The sequence below is a fragment of the Hyperolius riggenbachi genome, chromosome 9 (assembly GCF_040937935.1).
Source record: "Hyperolius riggenbachi isolate aHypRig1 chromosome 9, aHypRig1.pri, whole genome shotgun sequence".
Lineage (NCBI taxonomy): Eukaryota > Metazoa > Chordata > Amphibia > Anura > Hyperoliidae > Hyperolius > Hyperolius riggenbachi.
The window spans coordinates 8,853,438-8,877,207 of NC_090654.1; the positions used below are offsets into that span (position 1 = coordinate 8,853,438).

Sequence of the window (23,770 nt, forward strand, 5' to 3'; positions counted from 1 at the left end):
CACAAGTACTCAATGATTCAATTACCTAGTTTGTGAGCTTTGCGGTCTTTGGCATCAATCATTTGCATTGAAACAAAACAAATCTGATTGGCTGTTTGGGGCTCCACCCCCTTTTCTGAATTTTAACACCAGTCACCCAATGAGCAACTGTATCAGGTGTGAGGCCTGTGCCATTAACAGTGCAAAAATGGCAGCAATGATGAAATATTCCCTTTGAAAATCAATAGGTGAATTTTGATTGGCTGTTATAGGCTCCACCCACTTTTCTGAATATTAATTCCAGTCACCCTTTGACCAACTGTGCAAAGTTTGAGAACCCTGCCATTAATGGTGTAAAGCTGGCCATACACTAGGCCGATTCCCCGCCGATCGACAGCAGATTCGATCACTGGGATCGAACCTGCTGTCAAATCGTTAACATTGACGCTAAATTTCGATCTATTTTGTCCCGAAATAGATTGGTCCCGTCGACCGCTCCGTGCGGGAAATTACCATCGATCGCCCGCGGGTAGGAAGCGCATCGCTAGCGGCGTTCGAGTGCCCACCGACCGACGCAATACAGCTGCAATACATTACCTGATCCGGCCGGCGCGTATCAGCCCCCCCGGTCACCGCTGCTCCGTCTCCGCGCTGGTCTCCAGATCCAGCAGGCTTCACTTCTTCCTGTCCCGGCAGGAAGTTTAAACAGCAGAGGGCGCTCTACTGTTTAAACTTTTCCCAGACAGAAAGAAGTGAAGCCTGCCGGACCCGAAGACAAGACCAGAACGGAGAAGAAGACAGTGGAGACCTGGGGAGTCGCGCCGGCAGAGCAGGTAATGTATGTGGGGGGGGAGGAGAGGAGCGGCGGCAGCACCACCACCACCAACACAGATTGTCATCGGTTTCAGGCTGAAATCGATTCACAATCTGTTTGCAGTAAAGGCAGCCATACGATCCCTCTCTGATCAGATTCGATCAGAGAGGGATCTATCTGTTGGTCGAATCTGATGGCAAATTGACCAGTTTATGGCCACCTTAATGGTTGCAGGTTACATTTCCCAGTGAAATTTGTATTTGTCTCCGCCCACTTTTTGGTTATGGGGATAAAAAGTATCCGATATGTTATTCCAGGTAATGTACTATAAGTGTGTCAAATTTCATTCATCCGTTCAGCCATTGCTGCGTGATCGAGTAACAAACATCCAAACTTTCCCATTTATAGTATTAGTGAGATAAAGTTCCAGAGCCTTCCATCGCTACACAAGTCTTCTCCTCGAGGGAATTATTTCTGCTTCTAGAAAACCGCTGCAGCTGTTAAACCATCTCTTCATTTTTTGCAAACTAACGCAACGTATTTTTAGCTGAAGTCGCTAATTCATTTATTATTTCATTTCTGTCATTAATATCACATGACTAACAGTAGTTTGCCATTGTAGTGCACGTCTGTTTTATTAATTGCATGTCATTGATGCATGTTTGTTCTTCAAGGCATGATAGGGGGCTATCCGCCCGGTTTGCAGCCCATGCAGGGCCCCATTGATGGCATTATTAGCATGGGCAGCATGCAGCCTCATCTTCATCACGGGATGATTGCATCCCCTCTGCTCCCTCCGCCTGGTATGTCGGGCTTCATGGTCCCCCAAATGCTGCAGGGTAAGATCATCATCACCTTCTACCATACTTCATTTCACGTGTCATGTGTGTCACTGCTGCTTTATGGGTAACACTGATCTGCACTCTTCAAATCCAGCTTATTTACATCTGTCTGAGGCGCATCTAGGCACCATCTGAGGCACTTCTAGACACTGTCTGAGGCGCATCTAGGCACCATCTGAGGCACTTCTAGGCACTGTCTGAGGCACTTCTAGGTACAGCACTGTCTGAGGCACTTCTAGGTACAGCACTGTCTGAGGCACCTCTAGGGACTGAGGCACTTCTAAGCACTGTCTGAGGCACTTCTAGGCACTGTCTGAGGCACTTCTAGGTACAGCACTGTCTGAGGCACTTCTAGGTACAGCACTGTCTGAGGCGCATCTAGGGACTGAGGCACTTCTAGGCACTGTCTGAGGCACTTCTAGGCACCGTCTGAGGCGCTTCTAGGCACCGTCTGAGGCGCTTCTAGGCACCGTCTGAGGCGCTTCTAGGCACCGTCTGAGGCGCTTCTAGGCACCGTCTGAGGCGCTTCTAGGCACCGTCTGAGGCGCTTCTAGGCACCGTCTGAGGCGCTTCTAGGCACCGTCTGAGGCGCTTCTAGGCACCGTCTGAGGCGCTTCTAGGCACCGTCTGAGGCCCTTCTAGGCACCGTCTATGGCCCTTCTAGGCACCGTCTGAGGCCCTTCTAGGCACCGTCTGAGGCGCTTCTAGGCACCGTCTGAGGCCCTTCTAGGCACCGTCTGAGGCCCTTCTAGGCACCGTCTGAGGCGCTTCTAGGCACCGTCTGAGGCGCTTCTAGGCACCGTCTGAGGCCCTTCTAGGCACCGTCTGAGGCGCTTCTAGGCACCGTCTGAGGCGCTTCTAGGCACAGTCTGAGGCGCTTCTAGGCACCGTCTGAGGCGCTTCTAGGCACCGTCTGAGGCGCTTCTAGGCACCGTCTGAGGCGCTTCTAGGCACCGTCTGAGGCGCTTCTAGGCACCGTCTGAGGCGCTTCTAGGCACCGTCTGAGGCCCTTCTAGGCACCGTCTGAGGCGCTTCTAGGCACCGTCTGAGGCGCTTCTAGGCACCGTCTGAGGCGCTTCTAGGCACCGTCTGAGGCGCTTCTAGGCACCGTCTGAGGCGCTTCTAGGCACCGTCTGAGGCGCTTCTAGGCACCGTCTCAGGCGCTTCTAGGCACCGTCTGAGGCGCTTCTAGGCACCGTCTCAGGCGCTTCTAGGCACCGTCTGAGGCGCTTCTAGGCACCGTCTGAGGCGCTTCTAGGCACCGTCTGAGGCCCTTCTAGGCACCGTCTGAGGCCCTTCTAGGCACCGTCTGAGGCCCTTCTAGGCACCGTCTGAGGCCCTTCTAGGCACCGTCTGAGGCCCTTCTAGGCACCGTCTGAGGCCCTTCTAGGCACCGTCTGAGGCCCTTCTAGGCACCGTCTGAGGCCCTTCTAGGCACCGTCTGAGGCCCTTCTAGGCACCGTCTGAGGCCCTTCTAGGCACCGTCTGAGGCGCTTCTAGGCACCGTCTGAGGCGCTTCTAGGCACCGTCTGAGGCGCTTCTAGGCACCGTCTGAGGCGCTTCTAGGCACCGTCTGAGGCGCTTCTAGGCACCGTCTGAGGCGCTTCTAGGCACCGTCTGAGGCGCTTCTAGGCACCGTCTGAGGCGCTTCTAGGCACCGTCTGAGGCGCTTCTAGGCACCGTCTGAGGCGCTTCTAGGCACCGTCTGAGGCGCTTCTAGGCACCGTCTGAGGCGCTTTTAGGCACCGTCTGAGGCGCTTCTAGGCACCGTCTGAGGCGCTTCTAGGCACCGTCTGAGGCCCTTCTAGGCACCGTCTGAGGCGCTTCTAGGCACCGTCTGAGGCGCTTCTAGGCACCGTCTGAGGCGCTTCTAGGCACCGTCTGAGGCGCTTCTAGGCACCGTCTGAGGCGCTTCTAGGCACCGTCTGAGGCGCTTCTAGGCACCGTCTGAGGCGCTTCTAGGCACCGTCTGAGGCGCTTCTAGGCACCGTCTGAGGCGCTTCTAGGCACCGTCTGAGGCGCTTCTAGGCACCGTCTGAGGCGCTTCTAGGCACCGTCTGAGGCGCTTCTAGGCACCGTCTGAGGCGCTTCTAGGCACCGTCTGAGGCGCTTCTAGGCACCGTCTGAGGCGCTTCTAGGCACCGTCTGAGGCGCTTGTAGGCACCGTCTGAGGCGCTTGTAGGCATTGTCTGAGGCGCTTCTAGGCACCGTCTGAGGCGCTTGTAGGTACCGTCTGAGGCGCTTGTAGGTACCGTCTGAGGCGCTTGTAGGTACCGTCTGAGGCTCTTCCAGGCACCGTCTGAGGCGCTTCTAGGCACCGTCTGAGGCGCTTCTAGGCACCGTCTGAGGCGCTTCTAGGCACCGTCTGAGGCGCTTCTAGGCACCGTCTGAGGCGCTTCTAGGCACCGTCTGAGGCGCTTCTAGGCACCGTCTGAGGCGCTTCTAGGCACCGTCTGAGGCGCTTCTAGGCACCGTCTGAGGCGCTTCTAGGCACCGTCTGAGGCGCTTCTAGGCACCGTCTGAGGCGCTTCTAGGCACCGTCTGAGGCGCTTCTAGGCACCGTCTGAGGCGCTTCTAGGCACCGTCTGAGGCGCTTCTAGGCACCGTCTGAGGCGCTTCTAGGCACCGTCTGAGGCGCTTCTAGGCACCGTGTGAGGCGCTTCTAGGCACCGTGTGAGGCGCTTCTAGGCACAGTCTGAGGCGCTTTTAGGCACCGTCTGAGGCGCTTCTAGGCACCGTCTGAGGCGCTTCTAGGCACCGTCTGAGGCGCTTCTAGGCACCGTCTGAGGCGCTTCTAGGCACCGTCTGAGGCGCTTCTAGGCACCGTCTGAGGCGCTTCTAGGCACCGTCTGAGGCGCTTCTAGGCACCGTCTGAGGCGCTTCTAGGCACCGTCTGAGGCGCTTCTAGGCACCGTCTGAGGCGCTTGTAGGCACCGTCTGAGGCGCTTGTAGGTACCGTCTGAGGCTCTTCCAGGCACTGTCTGAGGCTCTTCCAGGCACTGTCTGAGGCTCTTCCAGGCACCGTCTGAGGTGCTTCCAGGGCCGGGTTCCACTAACAGCGCTTTAGGAGCGTTTGCTGATCAACAACAGTGGGCAAAGCGCTAGGATAGTGGAGGCCTATGAGGGCAATTCCACCAGGGCTGTGGAGTCGGTACAAAAATCATGCGACTCCAACTCCGACTCCTCAGTTTAAAAAACCTCTGACTCCATGTACCAAAAATTGCTCCAACTTCTCGACTCTGAAGTCCATACAAGGCTATGGAGTGGGTACAAAAATTATCAGACTCCTCAGTTTATAAAACCACAGTTCCGACTCCACGTACCCAAAATTATTCAGACTCCTCAGGCCTGGGTTCCACTATGGTGATTGGATTTGTATAAGGCCCCTTACTCACCTGATGCGCTTTCCACCACGTTTACCGAAGCGCAATGCAACGCAATCCACGGGGACCTCAGAAGTGCAGAGACTGGACGGTCTGATGTCCCCATCTGTGCGCTGCGATCCACTGCGGAATCACAACATGTGGCTGCTGACAAAAATGCCAAAAATGCTTTGCGATTTCCAGTCATTCACTCATTGAGTGAATAGCATCGCATTCGTATTGCCGAAAGTCGCATCGGAATAAAAGTACCGTGCATCGCGTTGGCAATTCCATTTCCGATGCAGTCAAGTGGGTAATGGGCCATAAAGTGGGATGAAGGTCCACATTAACGGAAAAAATCATCCAATAAGAAATGACTTATTTAGCTTCCCTATCCTGTTGTTTTTAGTGCTCACTGTCAGATTTAGGAGAAATTTGATATGAAAAAAAAGAAAATAATATTTCTAACTTCACTAAACAACCAGGGGCGTAGATCTACGTATTGCTGTGTTTACAAGCCGCCGCAAACAATCGCGCAATCACCTATGCGCTTGTCGCTGCATGTTATTGCAATTAATAATGAATGGGAACATGTGTTCCCAAATCCAATCAAAGTGCCGGCTGAATGAATAATCACTGCTCCATTGAAAAGCCGTGATTATTCATAGATGTCAAAAGTAAAAACAAAGTCCCTTCCTGTGTACTGTTATAAGTACACAGGATAAAATGTGGGAATATCTAGTACATAAACAATAACATAAAATAATCCTATACTTATTAATCCCTTCTACCCCTTCCCCCATAGTTACCAAAATAAAACTTTTTGTAAAAAAAAACAAAAAACAGTGACAGCATTTAAAAAACAAATAGTTACCTTAGGGACTCCTCTTTTTTAATATGTATGTCATGAGGGTATATTACGGTTATTTTGGCAAATAAGTTCTTGTAATTATTGATATAGTATAACCAAATACAAAATGGGAAAAAATAATCACCTTTATTTCCAAATAAAATATTGTTACCATACATTGTACTAGGGATCTAATTTATAACGGCCGAAAACTGAGAAGCAATGACTTTTTTAATTTTTGTTCTTTTTATTCCTTTTAAAATGCTTGCAAAATATATAATTCTTAGCAAAAAGTACAACCCAAAGAAGGCTAGTTTGTCCTGTACATCATTAATGGAGTCATCGGGCAAAATGTAAAAAAAAGCTTTACTCACCTGGGGCTTTCTCCAGCCCCTGACTGTCCCACCCTGATCGCTCCGCTCTCCACCGCCGTCCTGGGCTCCCCTCACGGTGCAGAGGCTGACCCCGAGGTCGGCCTTACTTCGCCAGCGTGAATCGCCGCTGTCAATCATGGCCAAGTTGCTCGCGGCGTACTGCGCAGGTGGTGGTAGTTCTGTGCCTGTGCAGGTCACCGTGGCCATGATTGACAGCTGTGCATCACGCAGGTGTAGTAAGGCCAACCTCGGGGTCGTCCTCTGCACCGTGCGGGGAGCCCGGGGCGGCAACTGAGAGCGGAGCGGTCGGCGTGGGACAGTAGGCTGCCAGTGGCTGGAGAAAGCCCCAGGTGAGTAAAGAAACTTTGCCTGATGACTCCTTTAACCTCCCTGGCGGTTAATTTTTTTTGCCAAATTGGCAAAAATCCATTTTTTTTTAAACTTTTTTTTTTTGTGTTTCATGTAAAGCTACCAGAGTGGTAGCTACATGAAACACCACTAGAGGGCGCATGTATCCCTCTAGTGCGATCGTCGCCGGCATCAATAGCAAACAGGGGAACGCGTATATAACGCGCTCCCCTGTTTGGCTTCTCCTGTCGCCATGGCGACGATCGGAATGACGTCATGGACGTCAGCCGACGTCCTGACGTCAGACACCTCCGATCCAGCCCATAGCGCTGCCCGGAACGCATTGGTCTGGGCAGCGCAGGGCTCTGGCGGGGGGCCCTCTTGCGCCGCTGCGTACGGGCGATCGCCGCAGAGCGGCGGCGATCAAGCTGTGCGCGCGGCTAGCAAAGTGCTAGCTGCGCGTACAGCATTTTGAATGGAGGGAATCGCCCCACTAGGGGCTGAGATATTTTCCTGCGCGGCATAGCCCGAGCTCAGCTCGGGCTTACCGCCAGGAAGATTAAGGTGTGATAAGTACTGATAAAGTTATTGGTTAATGGGAGGAGTGTGAAATGTGAAAATTGCTCTGGTTTTTAAGGAAAATAACCTGTTGTAGGGAAGTGTTTATTTTCCCTTCATTCTGTCCCAGCTTACTGCCCCTCCAAATGCAAACCTTGCCTAGACAACAGGCTGGCATCACTGTGTAAATCCTGAAGGGGGGGGGTTTGGAGCGGGCTTTCGTTATTTGCATGCTAAGGTAAGCAAAGGCATTCAGTCCAGGTGAAGAGAAAAAACTATATATATAACAGTGTAGTTTGGCCGGCAGCAACAGCTTGCAGCCAGGTTATGTATTTCCCCACTGTCCACAGCGGCCTGGAGGGGGAATAGTAATTAACACCACCGGGATTTTTGCAGGGTGATTGGTGTATTGGCTGTACCCTGCACCCAAATTTGACAGCTTAAAGGAGCCATCAGCCATTCTATGCTACCCCCCGATCTAATTACCTTGTGCTTCCTTCAGCCCCATGCAGCTGACATGTCCCACACCGCAGCTTCGCTCTCAGCCGCTGGCCCGGGGTCCCCGCTGGTGCAGACGCCAATATCAAGATCCTCCTCTACTGCACTGCAAGGGGCTGCAGGATGACGCAGGTAAGTAGATCGGGAGGTAGGATAGATTGGCTGATGATTCCTTTTAGTTATAGGCATGCGTAAAAAGCTCCCCACACACTATCAGATGAAACTTTAAATCAGGCAGCTGCCCCTGTACCCCAGCTGGGCACTTCCTAGCCTAGCGCTCCTCACAGGAGGTGGACAGGCATCCCCACCCTTCCCCCCTGCAGTTGCCAGGCTCAATGCCACATGTGATGTTACCAAACACTGCCATTCGGCTTGCGGTGCTTGAAAACTGCGTATACTGCAAAGTCGATCTGAAGACAGTGCCTTTTTACAGCCGGTGTTGTGATCCTCTTATTATTGATTGGCTGTGCTTTAGTTTTGCTAGATTTTCAGCAGATGCAATCTATTTACTGAGTCTAAGTGCAGTCTGATGACAACATTGGCTATGGCGGTCTTTAGGGTTCTGACACAGCGGTAACGTCTCTGGCGCATATTTCTATGATATTTCTGAGTATGATAAATAAACTGAGAAATGTGACATGGAGTATTGCACATTAATGTAAGTCTCATGCATTGTAATTGGCTCTCTCTGTCTGTTAATGTAGGGGTGTTGACACAAGGCGGACCCTCTATGGCGGGATCACCAGCGGCTGGGAACATTCAGTACAATCAGCAGGTAATGGGCGAATCCCGAGATTTCATGCCTCCAATCGGTAATACCTACCGTCTGTACACAATCCGTTTATGTCATTAGTAAGCTTGGCCAATCAGGAATGGACTAAGTCCTGGGGGGATACAGCAACTCCTGCATGTGACCAGTGTATTTCTAATCTGCATAAGCGGATAGTAATCCTGAAGCTAGGAAACAGTGATTGCAGTCTAGGGCCGCCCATGTCTAGGGGAAGTCATAGAGAAGCGTGTGATTGGTTTGATCAGCTGATAAATTTGCAAAGCTCTGATTTGCTGTCATCATGTCATGCTTGAGCACATGATCATGACTAGCAAATCAGAGACTTTCTTCTGCTGAGCTGCTAATCCTCCACGTTATATTAACAGGTCGAGTGCCAGGCGTGGCCATTGCATAAGCGATCAGCGCTGCCCAGCAGGCTGATAAAAACTTTCTCCAAGTTCACAAGTTCCGCCTGGCGGATCACTCAAAATCAGTCTTAGCACCCGAACGACAGTCTGTACACACGCCCGATTTGGCGTGCGAACGACGGGACGTTCAAACGACCTGTCGTTCGGAAAAATCCGACGTGTGTATGGGCCTAAAACTTTTGTTTTTGCTTTTCAGATGGGAATGATTGCTCCGGGGCAGCAAGCTCCGCCTCCTTATCCGGGTCAGAACCAAATCAGCCAGCCAGCTGTACAGCAGCCCTCCACCCCTGTGTTTGTGGCGCCCCCTCCCAGGACACAGAGGTTACTGCACTCAGAAGCTTACTTGAAATACATTGAAGGATTAACTGCTGATTCCAACTGCATCAGCAAATGGGACCACACGCTCTCAGGTATGCTGCGGTGGGCGATCTCCGGTATACTGTGGGGGGCACTCTAAGGAATGCTGCGGGGGGGGGCTGGATAATTGTGTTTGTGTATTCTTCCTCTATGTATTGCAGCATAAATAACTACCGTGCTAATGATATGTAGAGTTAGAGAAACTCCGACCAAAAATTGAACTTTATCCCAATCAGTAGCTGATACCCCCTTTTACATGAGAAATCTATTCCTTTTCACAAACGGACCATCAGGGGGCGCTGTATGACTGATATTGTGGTGAAACCCCTCCCACAAGAAACTCTGAGGACCGGGGTACTCCTGGCAGTTTCCTGTCTGTGAACCTTGTTGCATTGTGGGAAATAGCTGTTTCCAACTGCCAAAAAAGCAAGCAGCAGCTACTTCATCTGCTAGCAGTAAAAATGTCACCATGTAATAAATGTCAGCATGTAAATCAGGGAGAGGAAAGATTTTACAATGGGCAAACACTGACTAAACCATTTATACATAATTATTGTAAAAATGAAGCACTTTTTTATTACATTATTTTCACTGGAGTTCCTCTTTAAGGTGGCCATTTATCAGGCGGTGACAGACAGATTGGACCAAGAGACTAATCTCTCTTTCATCGAATCTGATCAGAGAGAGATCTGTCAGCTGATCGATTTCAGCATAAATTGGCCGAGTCCACCACATGCGCCCCCTCGCTGCTGTTCCTCAAGCGTATAAAAGTGTGTTTATACATTACCTGTCCTGTGTCGCGGTGCCCGCCTGTCTTCTGAAACCACCGCTCTTGCGTTGGCCCCATACATGGCTCCAGCGTGGTGCGTATGTGACGTCACACGTGCGCGGTGTTAATGGGGCTAATTGAAGAGTGGCAGATTCGGAAGACAGACGGGCACCGCGACACAGGACAGGTAATGTATAAACGCACACATACACACACTTATACGCTGGAGGGACAGTGTCGGGGGTTTTGATGCATTTGTCGCTTGTCCCAATATCGCTCACCGTAACCGCCGCGCACACGATTGAGCAAGTCGGCCGTACATCGTGCAGCAAGTCCGACCAATACCGATACCTGTTTCAGCTTGAAATTAGTTACATAATTGCTCGGGCATGCACTTGGTGGCACCGATTTTAATCCAGTTTGATTATAATAATTGAATCGGATGGTTGATCGACAAGTCGCCTGGTGTATGGCCACCTTTAGACCACCTCTCCCAGTGGCTTGCATACCATTCACTTACATTCTGTTGAGATTAGCTGACTGCAGTGTGGATGGTGGAGATTGACAAAGGCTCTGCAAATGGAGCAAGTCTAGCAGGGCCGTTTCTGTGCACAGGCCGCCCAGGCAAATATGGTGGGGCACCACCTACTGGTGAGGGAATATACTGCAATATCACATCAATTTTTTATTTTTTCTTGGACTGCCTGAAATCGCTGTGTGGAGTATACAGTGTGTGACTGCTTTTCTGGCTACTGCAGTGCAGATCCATAGTGCTGTGGTGTGCTATCCTCCCCAGCACTCTCCTTTGAACTTAGGACTACATCATGCCTACTTCATACAGCTTAGAAGGTGGTGTATGCGTGTGTGGATATTTGCCTAACGTGAGAATCGCCACATCTGCAGAGCAGTGCTAGCCAGGCAGCGGGGGAAGGCCACACACCACCACACAAATACAAAGTACTGTAATGGCCAGTAACTCAGGCAAGCCAAGCTCTCTTGATTGTAATATTTGAATGTAATTCCCTTTAATTACACATGTAATTGCCTGTATCTATATGTAAACAACTGCTTTCCGAGGCCTCATTGTGACAGAATACAGCACAAATGGTCACCCCATAGTGATAGGCTGCTTCCCCAGGCCTCACTGCGACAAAATACAGCACAAATAGTCACCCCACAGTGATAGGCTGCTTCCCCAGGCCTCACTGTGACAAAATACAGCACAAATGGTCACCCCACAGTGATAGGCTGCTTCCCCAGGCCTCACTGTGACAAAATACAGCACAAATGGTCACCCCACAGTGATAGGCTGCTTCCCCAGGCCTCACTGTGACAAAATACAGCACAAATAGTCACCCCACAGTGATAGGCTGCTTCCCCAGGCCTCACTGTGACAAAATACAGCACAAATGGTCACCCCACAGTGAGCGGCTGCTTCCCCGGGCCTCACTGTGACAAAATACAGCACAAATGGTCACCCCATAGTGATAGGCTGCTTCCCCAGGCCTCACTGCGACAAAATACAGCACAAATAGTCACCCCACAGTGATAGGCTGCTTCCCCAGGCCTCACTGTGACAAAATACAGCACAAATGGTCACCCCACAGTGATAGGCTGCTTCCCCAGGTGTCACTGTGACAAAATACAGCACAAATGGTCACCCTACAGTGATAGGCTGCTTCCCCAGGCCTCACTGTGACAGAATACAGCACAAATAGTCACCCCACAGTGATAGGCTGCTTCCCCAGGCCTCACTGTGACAAAATACAGCACAAATAGTCACCCCACAGTGATAGGCTGCTTCCCCAGGCCTCACTGTGACAAAATACAGCACAAATAGTCACCCCACAGTGATAGGCTGCTTCCCCAGGCCTCACTGTGACAGAATACAGCACAAATAGTCACCCCACAGTGATAGGCTGCTTCCCCAGGTGTCACTGTGACAAAATACAGCACAAATAGTCACCCCACAGTGATAGGCTGCTTCCCCGGGTGTCACTGTGACATAATACAGCACAAATAGTCACCCCACAGTGATAGGCTGCTTCCCCAGGCCTCACTGTGACAAAATACAGCACAAATGGTCACCCTACAGTGATAGGCTGCTTCCCCAGGCCTCACTGTGACAGAATACAGCACAAATAGTCACCCCACAGTGATAGGCTTCTTCCCCAGGCCTCACTGTGACAAAATACAGCACAAATAGTCACCCCACAGTAATAGGCTGCTTCCCCGGGTGTCACTGTGACAAAATACAGCACAAATAGTCACCCCACAGTGATAGGCTGCTTCCCCGGGTGTCACTGTGACAAAATACAGCACAAATAGTCACCCCACAGTGATAGGCTGCTTCCCCAGGCCTCACTGTGACAAAATATAGCACAAATGGTCACCCTACAGTGATAGGCTGCTTCCCCAGGCCTCACTGTGACAGAATACAGCACAAATAGTTACCCCACAGTGATGGGCTGCTTCCCCAGGCCTCACTGTGACAAAATACAGCACAAATGGTCACCCCACAGTGATAGGCTGCTTCCCCAGGCCTCACTGTGACAAAATACAGCACAAATGGTCACCCCACAGTGATAGGCTGCTTCCCCAGGCCTCACTGTGACAAAATACAGCACAAATAGTCACCCCACAGTGATAGGCTGCTTCCCCAGGCCTCACTGTGACAAAATACAGCACAAATAGTCACCCCACAGTGATAGGCTGCTTCCCCGGGTGTCACTGTGACAAAATACAGCACAAATGGTCACCCCACAGTGATAGGCTGCTTCCCCAGGCCTCACTGTGACAAAATACAGCACAAATGGTCACCCCACAGTGATAGGCTGCTTCCCCAGGCCTCACTGTGACAAAATACAGCACAAATGGTCACCCCACAGTGATAGGCTGCTTCCCCAGGCCTCACTGTGACAAAATACAGCACAAATAGTCACCCCACAGTGATAGGCTGCTTCCCCAGGCCTCACTGTGACAAAATACAGCACAGATAGTCACCCCACAGTGATAGGCTGCTTCCCCAGGCCTCACTGTGACAAAATACAGCACAAATAGTCACTCCACGGTGATAGGCTGCTTCCCCAGGTGTCACTGTGACAAAATACAGCACAAATAGTCACTCCACGGTGATAGGCTGCTTCCCCAGGCCTCACTGTGACAAAATACAGCACAAATAGACACCCCACAGTGATAGGCTGCTTCCCCAGGCCTCACTGTGACAAAATACAGCACAAATAGTCACCCCACAGTGATAGGCTGCTTCCCCAGGCCTCACTGTGACAAAATACAGCACAAATAGTCACCCCACAGTGATAGGCTGCTTCCCCAGGCCTCACTGTGACAAAATACAGCACAAATAGACACCCCACAGTGATAGGCTGCTTCCCCAGGCCTCACTGTGACAAAATACAGCACAATTAGTCACCGCACAGTGATAGGCTGCTTCCCCAGGCCTCACTGTGACAAAATACAGCACAAATGGTCACCCTACAGTGAGAGGCTGCTTCCCCGGGTGTCGCTGTAACAAAATACAGCACAAATGGTCACCCCACAGTGATAGGCTGCTTCCCCAGGCCTCACTGTGACAAAATACAGCACAAATAGTCACCCCACAGTGAGAGGCTACCTTCCCCAGGCCTCACTGTGACAAAATACAGCACAAATAGTCACCCCACAGTGATAGGCTGCTTCCCCAGGCCTCACTGTGACAAAATACAGCACAAATAGTCACCCCACAGTGAGCGTCTGCTTCCCCAGGCCTCACTGTGACAAAATACAGCACAAATAGTCACCCCACAGTGAGCGGCTGCTTCCCCAGGCCTCACTGTGACAAAATACAGCACAAATAGTCACCCCACAGTGATAGGCTGCTTCCCCAGGCCTCACTGTGACAAAATACAGCACAAATGGTCACCCCACAGTGATAGGCTGCTTCCCCAGGCCTCACTGTGACAAAATACAGCACAAATAGTCACCCCACAGTGATAGGCTGCTTCCCCAGGCCTCACTGTGACAAAATACAGCACAAATAGTCACCCCACAGTGATAGGCTGCTTCCCCAGGTGTCACTGTGACAAAATACAGCACAAATAGTCACCCCACAGTGATAGGCTGCTTCCCCGGGTGTCACTGTGACAAAATACAGCACAAATGGTCACCCCACAGTGATAGGCTGCTTCCCCGGGTGTCACTGTGACAAAATACAGCACAAATGGTCACCCCACAGTGGTAGGCTACTTCCCCAGGCCTCACTGTGACAAAATACAGCACAAATAGTCACCCCACAGTGATAGGCTGCTTCCCCAGGCCTCACTGTGACAGAATACAGCACAAATAGTCACCCCACAGTGAGAGGCTGCTTCCCCAGGCCTCACTGTGACAAAATACAGCACAAATAGTCACCCCACAGTGATAGGCTGCTTCCCCGGGTGTCACTGTGACAAAATACAGCACAAATGGTCACCCCACAGTGGTAGGCTGCTTCCCCAGGCCTCACTGTGACAAAATACAGCACAAATAGTCACCCCACAGTGATAGGCTGCTTCCCCAGGCCTCACTGTGACAGAATACAGCACAAATAGTCACCCCACAGTGAGCGTCTGCTTCCCCAGGCCTCACTGTGACAAAATACAGCACAAATAGTCACCCCACAGTGAGCGGCTGCTTCCCCAGGCCTCACTGTGACAAAATACAGCACAAATAGTCACCCCACAGTGATAGGCTGCTTCCCCAGGTGTCACTGTGACAAAATACAGCACAAATAGTCACCCCACAGTGATAGGCTGCTTCCCCGGGTGTCACTGTGACAAAATACAGCACAAATGGTCACCCCACAGTGATAGGCTGCTTCCCCGGGTGTCACTGTGACAAAATACAGCACAAATGGTCACCCCACAGTGGTAGGCTACTTCCCCAGGCCTCACTGTGACAAAATACAGCACAAATAGTCACCCCACAGTGATAGGCTGCTTCCCCAGGCCTCACTGTGACAGAATACAGCACAAATAGTCACCCCACAGTGAGAGGCTGCTTCCCCAGGCCTCACTGTGACAAAATACAGCACAAATAGTCACCCCACAGTGATAGGCTGCTTCCCCGGGTGTCACTGTGACAAAATACAGCACAAATGGTCACCCCACAGTGGTAGGCTGCTTCCCCAGGCCTCACTGTGACAAAATACAGCACAAATAGTCACCCCACAGTGATAGGCTGCTTCCCCAGGCCTCACTGTGACAGAATACAGCACAAATAGTCACCCCACAGTGAGCGTCTGCTTCCCCAGGCCTCACTGTGACAAAATACAGCACAAATAGTCACCCCACAGTGAGCGGCTGCTTCCCCAGGCCTCACTGTGACAAAATACAGCACAAATAGTCACCCCACAGTGATAGGCTGCTTCCCCAGGCCTCACTGTGACAAAATACAGCACAAATGGTCACCCCACAGTGATAGGCTGCTTCCCCAGGCCTCACTGTGACAAAATACAGCACAAATAGTCACCCCACAGTGATAGGCTGCTTCCCCGGGTGTCACTGTGACAAAATACAGCACAAATGGTCACCCCACAGTGGTAGGCTGCTTCCCCAGGCCTCACTGTGACAAAATACAGCACAAATAGTCACCCCACAGTGATAGGCTGCTTCCCCAGGCCTCACTGTGACAGAATACAGCACAAATAGTCACCCCACAGTGAGAGGCTGCTTCCCCAGGCCTCACTGTGACAAAATACAGCACAAATAGTCACCCCACAGTGAGAGGCTGCTTCCCCGGGTGTCACTGTGACAAAATACAGCACAAATGGTCACCCCACAGTGATAGGCTGCTTCCCCAGGCCTCACTGTGACAAAATACAGCACAAATAGTCACCCCACAGTGATAGGCTGCTTCCCCGGGTGTCACTGTGACAAAATACAGCACAAATGGTCACCCCACAGTGATAGGCTGCTTCCCCAGGCCTCACTGTGACAAAATACAGCACAAATGGTCACCCCACAGTGATAGGCTGCTTCCCCAGGCCTCACTGTGACAAAATACAGCACAAATGGTCACCCCACAGTGATAGGCTGCTTCCCCAGGCCTCACTGTGACAAAATACAGCACAAATAGTCACCCCACAGTGATAGGCTGCTTCCCCAGGCCTCACTGTGACAAAATACAGCACAAATAGTCACCCCACAGTGATAGGCTGCTTCCCCAGGCCTCACTGTGACAAAATACAGCACAAATAGTCACCCCACAGTGATAGGCTGCTTCCCCGGGTGTCACTGTGACAAAATACAGCACAAATGGTCACCCCACAGTGATAGGCTGCTTCCCCAGGCCTCACTGTGACAAAATACAGCACAAATGGTCACCCCACAGTGATAGGCTGCTTCCCCGGGCCTCACTGTGACAAAATACAGCACAAATGGTCACCCCACAGTGAGAGGCTGCTTCCCCGGGTGTCGCTGTAACAAAATACAGCACAAATAGTCACCCCACAGTGATAGGCTGCTTCCCCAGGCCTCACTGTGACAAAATACAGCACAAATAGTCACCCCACAGTGAGAGACTGCTTCCCCAGGCCTCACTGTGACAAAATACAGCACAAATGGTCACCCCACAGTGATAGGCTGCATCCCCAGGCCTCACTGTGACAAAATACAGCACAAATGGTCACCCCACAGTGATAGGCTGCTTCCCCGGGTGTCACTGTGACAAAATACAGCCCAAATAGTCACCCCACAGTGATAGGCTGCTTCCCCAGGCCTCACTGTGACAAAATACAGCACAAATAGTCACCCCACAGTGAGAGGCTGCTTCTCCAGGCCTCACTGTGACAAAATACAGCACAAATAGTCACCCCACAGTGATAGGCTGCTTCCCCAGGCCTCACTGTGACAAAATACAGCACAAATAGTCACCCCACAGTGATAGGCTGCTTCCCCAGGCCTCACTGTGACAAAATACAGCACAAATAGTCACCCCACAGTGATAGGCTGCTTCCCCAGGCCTCACTGTGACAAAATACAGCACAAATAGTCACCCCACAGTGATAGGCTGCTTCCCCAGGCCTCACTGTGACAGAATACAGCACAAATAGTCACCCCACAGTGATAGGCTGCTTCCCCAGGCCTCACTGTGACAAAATACAGCACAAATAGTCACCCCACAGTGATAGGCTGCTTCCCCAGGTGTCACTGTGACAAAATACAGCACAAATAGTCACCCCACAGTGAGAGGCTGCTTCCCCAGGCCTCACTGTGACAAAATACAGCACAAATAGTCACCCCACAGTGATAGGCTGCTTCCCCAGGCCTCACTGTGACAAAATACAGCACAAATGGTCACCCCACAGTGATAGGCTGCTTCCCCAGGCCTCACTGTGACAGAATACAGCACAAATAGTCACCCCACAGTGATAGGCTGCTTCCCCAGGCCTCACTGTGACAAAATACAGCACAAATAGTCACCCCACAGTGATAGGCTGCTTCCCCAGGCCTCACTGTGACAAAATACAGCACAAATAGTCACCCCACAGTGATGGGCTGCTTCCCCAGGCCTCACTGTGACAAAGTACAGCACAAATAGTCACCCCACAGTGATAGGCTGCTTCCCCAGGCCTCACTGTGACAAAATACAGCACAAATAGTCACCCCACAGTGATAGGCTGCTTCCCCAGGCCTTACTGTGACAAAATACAGCACAAATGGTCACCCTACAGTTATAGGCTGCTTCCCCAGGCCTCACTGTGACAAAATACAGCACAAATAGTCACCCCACAGTGACAGTCTGCTTCCCCAGGCCTCACTGTGACAAAATACAGCACAAATAGTCACCCCACAGTGAGAGGCTGCTTCCCCAGGCCTCACTGTGACAAAATACAGCACAAATAGTCACCCCACAGTGAGAGGCTGCTTCCCCAGGCCTCACTGTGACAAAATACAGCACAAATAGTCACCCCACAGTGATAGGCTACTTCCCCGGGTGTCACTGTGACAAAATACAGCACAAATAGTCACCCCACAGTGATAGGCTGCTTCCCCAGGCCTCACTGTGACAAAATACAGCACAAATAGTCACCACACAGTGATAGGCTGCTTCCCCAGGCCTCACTGTGACAAAATACAGCACAAATAGTCACCCCACAGTGAGAGGCTGCTTCCCCAGGCCTCACTGTGACAAAATACAGCACAAATAGTCACCCCACAGTGAGCGGCTGCTTCCCCAGGCCTCACTGTGACAAAATATAGCACAAATAGTCACCCCACAGTGATAGGCTGCTTCCCCAGGCCTCACTGCGACAAAATACAGCACAAATAGTCACCCCACAGTGATAGGCTGCTTCCCCAGGCCTCACTGTGACAAAATACAGCACAAATAGTCACCGTACAGTGAGAGGCTGCTTCCCCAGGCCTCACTGTGACAAAATACAGCACAAATAGTCACCGTACAGTGAGAGGCTGCTTCCCCAGGCCTCACTGTGACAAAATACAGCACAAATAGTCACCCCACAGTGATAGGCTGCTTCCCCGGGCCTCACTGTGACAAAATACAGCACAAATAGTCACCCCACAGTGATAGGCTGCTTCCCCAGGCCTCACTGTGACAAAATACAGCACAAATAGTCACCGTACAGTGAGAGGCTGCTTCCCCAGGCCTCACTGTGACAAAATACAGCACAAATAGTCACCGTACAGTGAGAGGCTGCTTCCCCAGGCCTCACTGTGACAAAATACAGCACAAATAGTTACCCCACAGTGATAGGCTGCTTCCCCAGGCCTCACTGTGACAAAATACAGCACAAATAGTCACCCCACAGTGATAGGCTGCTTCCCCAGGCCTTACTGTGACAAAATATAGCACAAATAGTTACCCCACAGTGATAGGCTGCTTCCCCAGGCCTTACTGTGACAAAATACAGCACAAATAGTCACCCCACAGTGATAGGCTGCTTCCCCAGGCCTTACTGTGACAAAATATAGCACAAATAGTCACCCCACAGTGATAGGCTGCTTCCCCAGGCCTTACTGTGACAAAATACAGCACAAATAGTCACCCTACAGTGATAGGCTGCTTCCCCAGGCCTCACTGTGACAAAATACAGCACAAATAGTCACCCCACAGTGACAGGCTGCTTCCCCAGGCCTCACTGTGACAAAATACAGCACAAATAGTCACCGTACAGTGAGAGGCTGCTTCCCCAGGCCTCACTGTGACAAAATACAGCACAAATGGTCACCCCACAGTGATAGGCTGCTTCCCCAGGCCTCACTGTGACAAAATACAGCACAAATAGTCACCCCACAGTGAGAGGCTACCTTCCCCAGGCCTCACTGTGACAAAATACAGCACAAATAGTCACCCCACAGTGATAGGCTGCTTCCCCAGGCCTCACTGTGACAAAGTACAGCACAAATAGTCACCCCACAGTGATGGGCTGCTTCCCCAGGCCTCACTGTGACAAAATACAGCACAAATGGTCACCCTACAGTTATAGGCTGCTTCCCCAGGCCTCACTGTGACAAAATACAGCACAAATAGTCACCCCACAGTGAGAGGCTGCTTCCCCAGGCCTCACTGTGACATAATACAGCACAAATAGTCACCACACAGTGATAGGCTGCTTCCCCAGGCCTCACTGTGACAAAATACAGCACAAATAGTCACCCCACAGTGAGAGGCTGCTTCCCCAGGCCTCACTGTGACAAAATACAGCACAAATAGTCACCCCACAGTGAGAGGCTGCTTCCCCAGGCCGCACTGTGACAAAATACAGCACAAATAGTCACCCCACAGTGAGAGGCTGCTTCCCCAGGCCGCACTGTGACAAAATACAGCACAAATAGCCACCCCACAGTGATAGGCTGCTTCCCCAGGCTTCACTGTGACAAAATACAGCACAAATGGTCACCCCACAGTGATAGGCTGCTTCCCCAGGCCTCGCTGTGACAAAATACAGCACAAATGGTCACCCTACAGTTATAGGCTGCTTCCCCAGGCCTCACTGTGACAAAATACAGCACAAATAGTCACCCACAGTGATAGGCTGCTTCCCCAGGCCTCACTGTGACAAAATACAGCACAAATAGTCACCCCACAGTGATAGGCTGCTTCCCCAGGCCTTACTGTGACAAAATACAGCACAAATGGTCACCCCACAGTGATAGGCTGCTTCCCCAGGCCTTACTGTGACAAAATACAGCACAAATAGTCACCCACAGTGATAGGCTGCTTCCCCAGGCCTCACTGTGACAAAATACAGCACAAATAGTCACCCCACCGTGATAGGCTGCTTCCCCAGGTGTCACTGTGACATAATACAGCACAAATGGTCACCCCACAGTGATAGGCTGCTTCCCCAGGCCTCACTGTGACAAAATACAGCACAAATGGTCACCCCACAGTGATAGGCTGCTTCCCCAGGCCTCACTGTGACAAAATACAGCACAAATAGTCACCCCACAGTGATAGGCTGCTTCCCCAGGCCTCACTGTGACAAAATACAGCACAAATAGTCACTCCACGGTGATAGGCTGCTTCCCCAGGCCTCACTGTGACAAAATACAGCACAAATAGTCACCCCACAGTGATGGGCTGCTTCCCCAGGCCTTACTGTGACAAAATACAGCACAAATAGTCACCCCACAGTGATAGGCTGCTTCCCCAGGCCTCACTGTGACAAAATACAGCACAAATAGTCACCCCACAGTGATAGGCTGCTTCCCCAGGCCTCACTGTGACAAAATACAGCACAAATGGTCACCCCACAGTGATAGGCTGCTTCCCCGGGCCGCACTGTGACAAAATACAGCACAAATAGTCACCCCACAGTGATAGGCTGCTTCCCCAGGCCTCACTGTGACAAAATACAGCACAAATGGTCACCCCACAGTGATAGGCTGCTTCCCCGGGCCGCACTGTGACAAAATACAGCACAAATGGTCACCCCACAGTGATAGGCTGCTTCCCCAGGCCTCACTGTGACAAAATACAGCACAAATAGTCACCCCACAGTGAGAGGCTGCTTCCCCGGGCCTCAGTGTGACAAAATACAGCACAAATAGACACCCCACAGTGATAGGCTGCTTCCCCAGGCCTCACTGTGACAAAATACAGCACAAATGGTCACCCCACAGTGATGGGCTGCTTCCCCAGGCCTTACTGTGACAAAATACAGCACAAATAGTCACTCCACGGTGATAGGCTGCTTCCCCAGGCCTCACTGTGACAAAATACAGCACAAATAGTCACCCCACAGTGATGGGCTGCTTCCCCAGGCCTTACTGTGACAAAATACAGCACAAATAGTCACCCCACAGTGATAGGCTGCTTCCCCAGGCCTCACTGTGACAAAATACAGCACAAATAGTCACCCCACAGTGATAGGCTGCTTCCCCAGGCCTCACTGTGACAAAATACAGCACAAATGGTCACCCCACAGTGATAGGCTGCTTCCCCGGGCCGCACTGTGACAAAATACAGCACAAATAGTCACCCCACAGTGAGAGGCTGCTTCCCCGGGTGTCACTGCGACAAAATACAGCACAAATAGTCACCCCACAGTGATAGGCTGCTTCCCCAGGCCTCACTGTGACAAAATACAGCACAAATAGTCACCCCACAGTGATAGGCTGCTTCCCCAGGCCTCACTGTGACAAAATACAGCACAAATAGTCACCCCACAGTGATAGGCTGCTTCCCCGGGTGTCACTGTGACAAAATACAGCACAAATGGTCACCCCACAGTGATAGGCTGCTTCCCCAGGCCTCACTGTGACAAAATACAGCACAAATAGTCACCCCACAGTGAGAGGCTGCTTCCCCGGGCCTCACTGTGACAAAATACAGCACAAATAGACACCCCACAGTGATAGGCTGCTTCCCCAGGCCTCACTGTGACAAAATACAGCACAAATGGTCACCCCACAGTGATAGGCTGCTTCCCCAGGTGTCACTGTGACAAAATACAGCACAAATAGTCACCCCACAGTGATAGGCTGCTTCCCCGGGTGTCACTGTGACAAAATACAGCACAAATAGTCACCCCACAGTGATAGGCTGCTTCCCTGGGCCTCACTGTGACAAAATACAGCACAAATGGTCACCCCACAGTGATAGGCTGCTTCCCCAGGCCTCACTGTGACAAAATACAGCACAAATAGTCACCCCACAGTGATAGGCTGCTTCCCCAGGCCTCACTGTGACAAAATACAGCACAAATAGTCACTCCACGGTGATAGGCTGCTTCCCCAGGCCTCACTGTGACAAAATACAGCACAAATAGTCACCCCACAGTGATGGGCTGCTTCCCCAGGCCTTACTGTGACAAAATACAGCACAAATAGTCACCCCACAGTGATAGGCTGCTTCCCCAGGCCTCACTGTGACAAAATACAGCACAAATAGTCACCCCACAGTGATAGGCTGCTTCCCCAGGCCTCACTGTGACAAAATACAGCACAAATGGTCACCCCACAGTGATAGGCTGCTTCCCCGGGCCGCACTGTGACAAAATACAGCACAAATAGTCACCCCACAGTGATAGGCTGCTTCCCCAGGCCTCACTGTGACAAAATACAGCACAAATGGTCACCCCACAGTGATAGGCTGCTTCCCCGGGCCGCACTGTGACAAAATACAGCACAAATGGTCACCCCACAGTGATAGGCTGCTTCCCCGGGCCGCACTGTGACAAAATACAGCACAAATAGTCACCCCACAGTGATAGGCTGCTTCCCCGGGTGTCACTGTGACAAAATACAGCACAAATGGTCACCCCACAGTGATAGGCTGCTTCCCCAGGCCTCACTGTGACAAAATACAGCACAAATAGTCACCCCACAGTGAGAGGCTGCTTCCCCGGGCCTCACTGTGACAAAATACAGCACAAATAGACACCCCACAGTGATAGGCTGCTTCCCCAGGCCTCACTGTGACAAAATACAGCACAAATGGTCACCCCACAGTGATAGGCTGCTTCCCCAGGTGTCACTGTGACAAAATACAGCACAAATAGTCACCCCACAGTGATAGGCTGCTTCCCCGGGTGTCACTGTGACAAAATACAGCACAAATAGTCACCCCACAGTGATAGGCTGCTTCCCTGGGCCTCACTGTGACAAAATACAGCACAAATGGTCACCCCACAGTGATAGGCTGCTTCCCAACGCTGAATGCATTTTGTATTAAATTTGCTTGATTTTCGCTTTTACGTGATTCTCATCCTCGTTTCCTTTCCGCTGTAGCTCGGAGACGGGACATCCACCTGTCCAAAGAGCAGGAGAGCCGGCTTCCGTCCCATTGGCTGAAGAGCAAGGGAGCGCACAGCACCATGGCCAACGCACTGTGGCGGCTCAGAGACCTCATGCTTCGCGACACGTTAAACATCCGCCACGCGTACCACATGGAGAACGTCTAACCTGCTGGGGGCGCCGTTGTGGTGGACTTTGTGGAACAATCTGTGTTTTTAGTGACTGGAACGCCAGGCCGATATTTTTTATTGCATTTCTGTACATTGTCAGACCATTTTGATATGAGGACATTTTTAATAAGCTTATTTTGAGGTGTTTTTTTTTTCTTTCTTTCTTCATTCATTTTTTATGTGTTGAGTTGATTTGAAGTGTGACCTTTTTACATCCCATCAGTTGTGTTTTTTGGGATTGAGTGTCGAGGATTCCCATCGGAGATTAGTGCGACCGGTACTTTGTTTTTTATTGATGTTACAGAGTTTGATGTACCGCTCACTGCCCAAGTTTTAAATTAAATGTCTTTGTTACTTGACTGCGGCCCACAAGTTGTCTTAGTCCCAAGAAATTAAAAATGGTTTCATCCTAAA

General features: G+C 51.2%; 1 protein-coding gene across 7 annotated transcripts in view; it reads left to right on the forward strand.

Annotated features, from left to right (window-relative positions):
- The window catches only part of PBRM1 (polybromo 1), a 129,905-nt gene extending 106,135 nt beyond the window's left edge, over positions 1 to 23,770 (forward strand). For 4 of the 7 annotated variants that reach the window (XM_068251877.1, XM_068251876.1, XM_068251880.1 and 1 more), the window contains 4 exons: positions 1,468 to 1,632; positions 8,330 to 8,400; positions 9,019 to 9,232; positions 23,181 to 23,770. In XM_068251877.1, coding sequence (XP_068107978.1) covers positions 1,468 to 1,632; positions 8,330 to 8,400; positions 9,019 to 9,232; positions 23,181 to 23,353 — 623 coding nt within the window. In that variant the 3' untranslated portion in view covers positions 23,354 to 23,770. The remainder of the gene's footprint in view (positions 1 to 1,467; positions 1,633 to 8,329; positions 8,401 to 9,018; positions 9,233 to 23,180) is intronic. The other 3 variants (XM_068251878.1, XM_068251879.1, XM_068251883.1) reach the window with 1 other exon arrangement.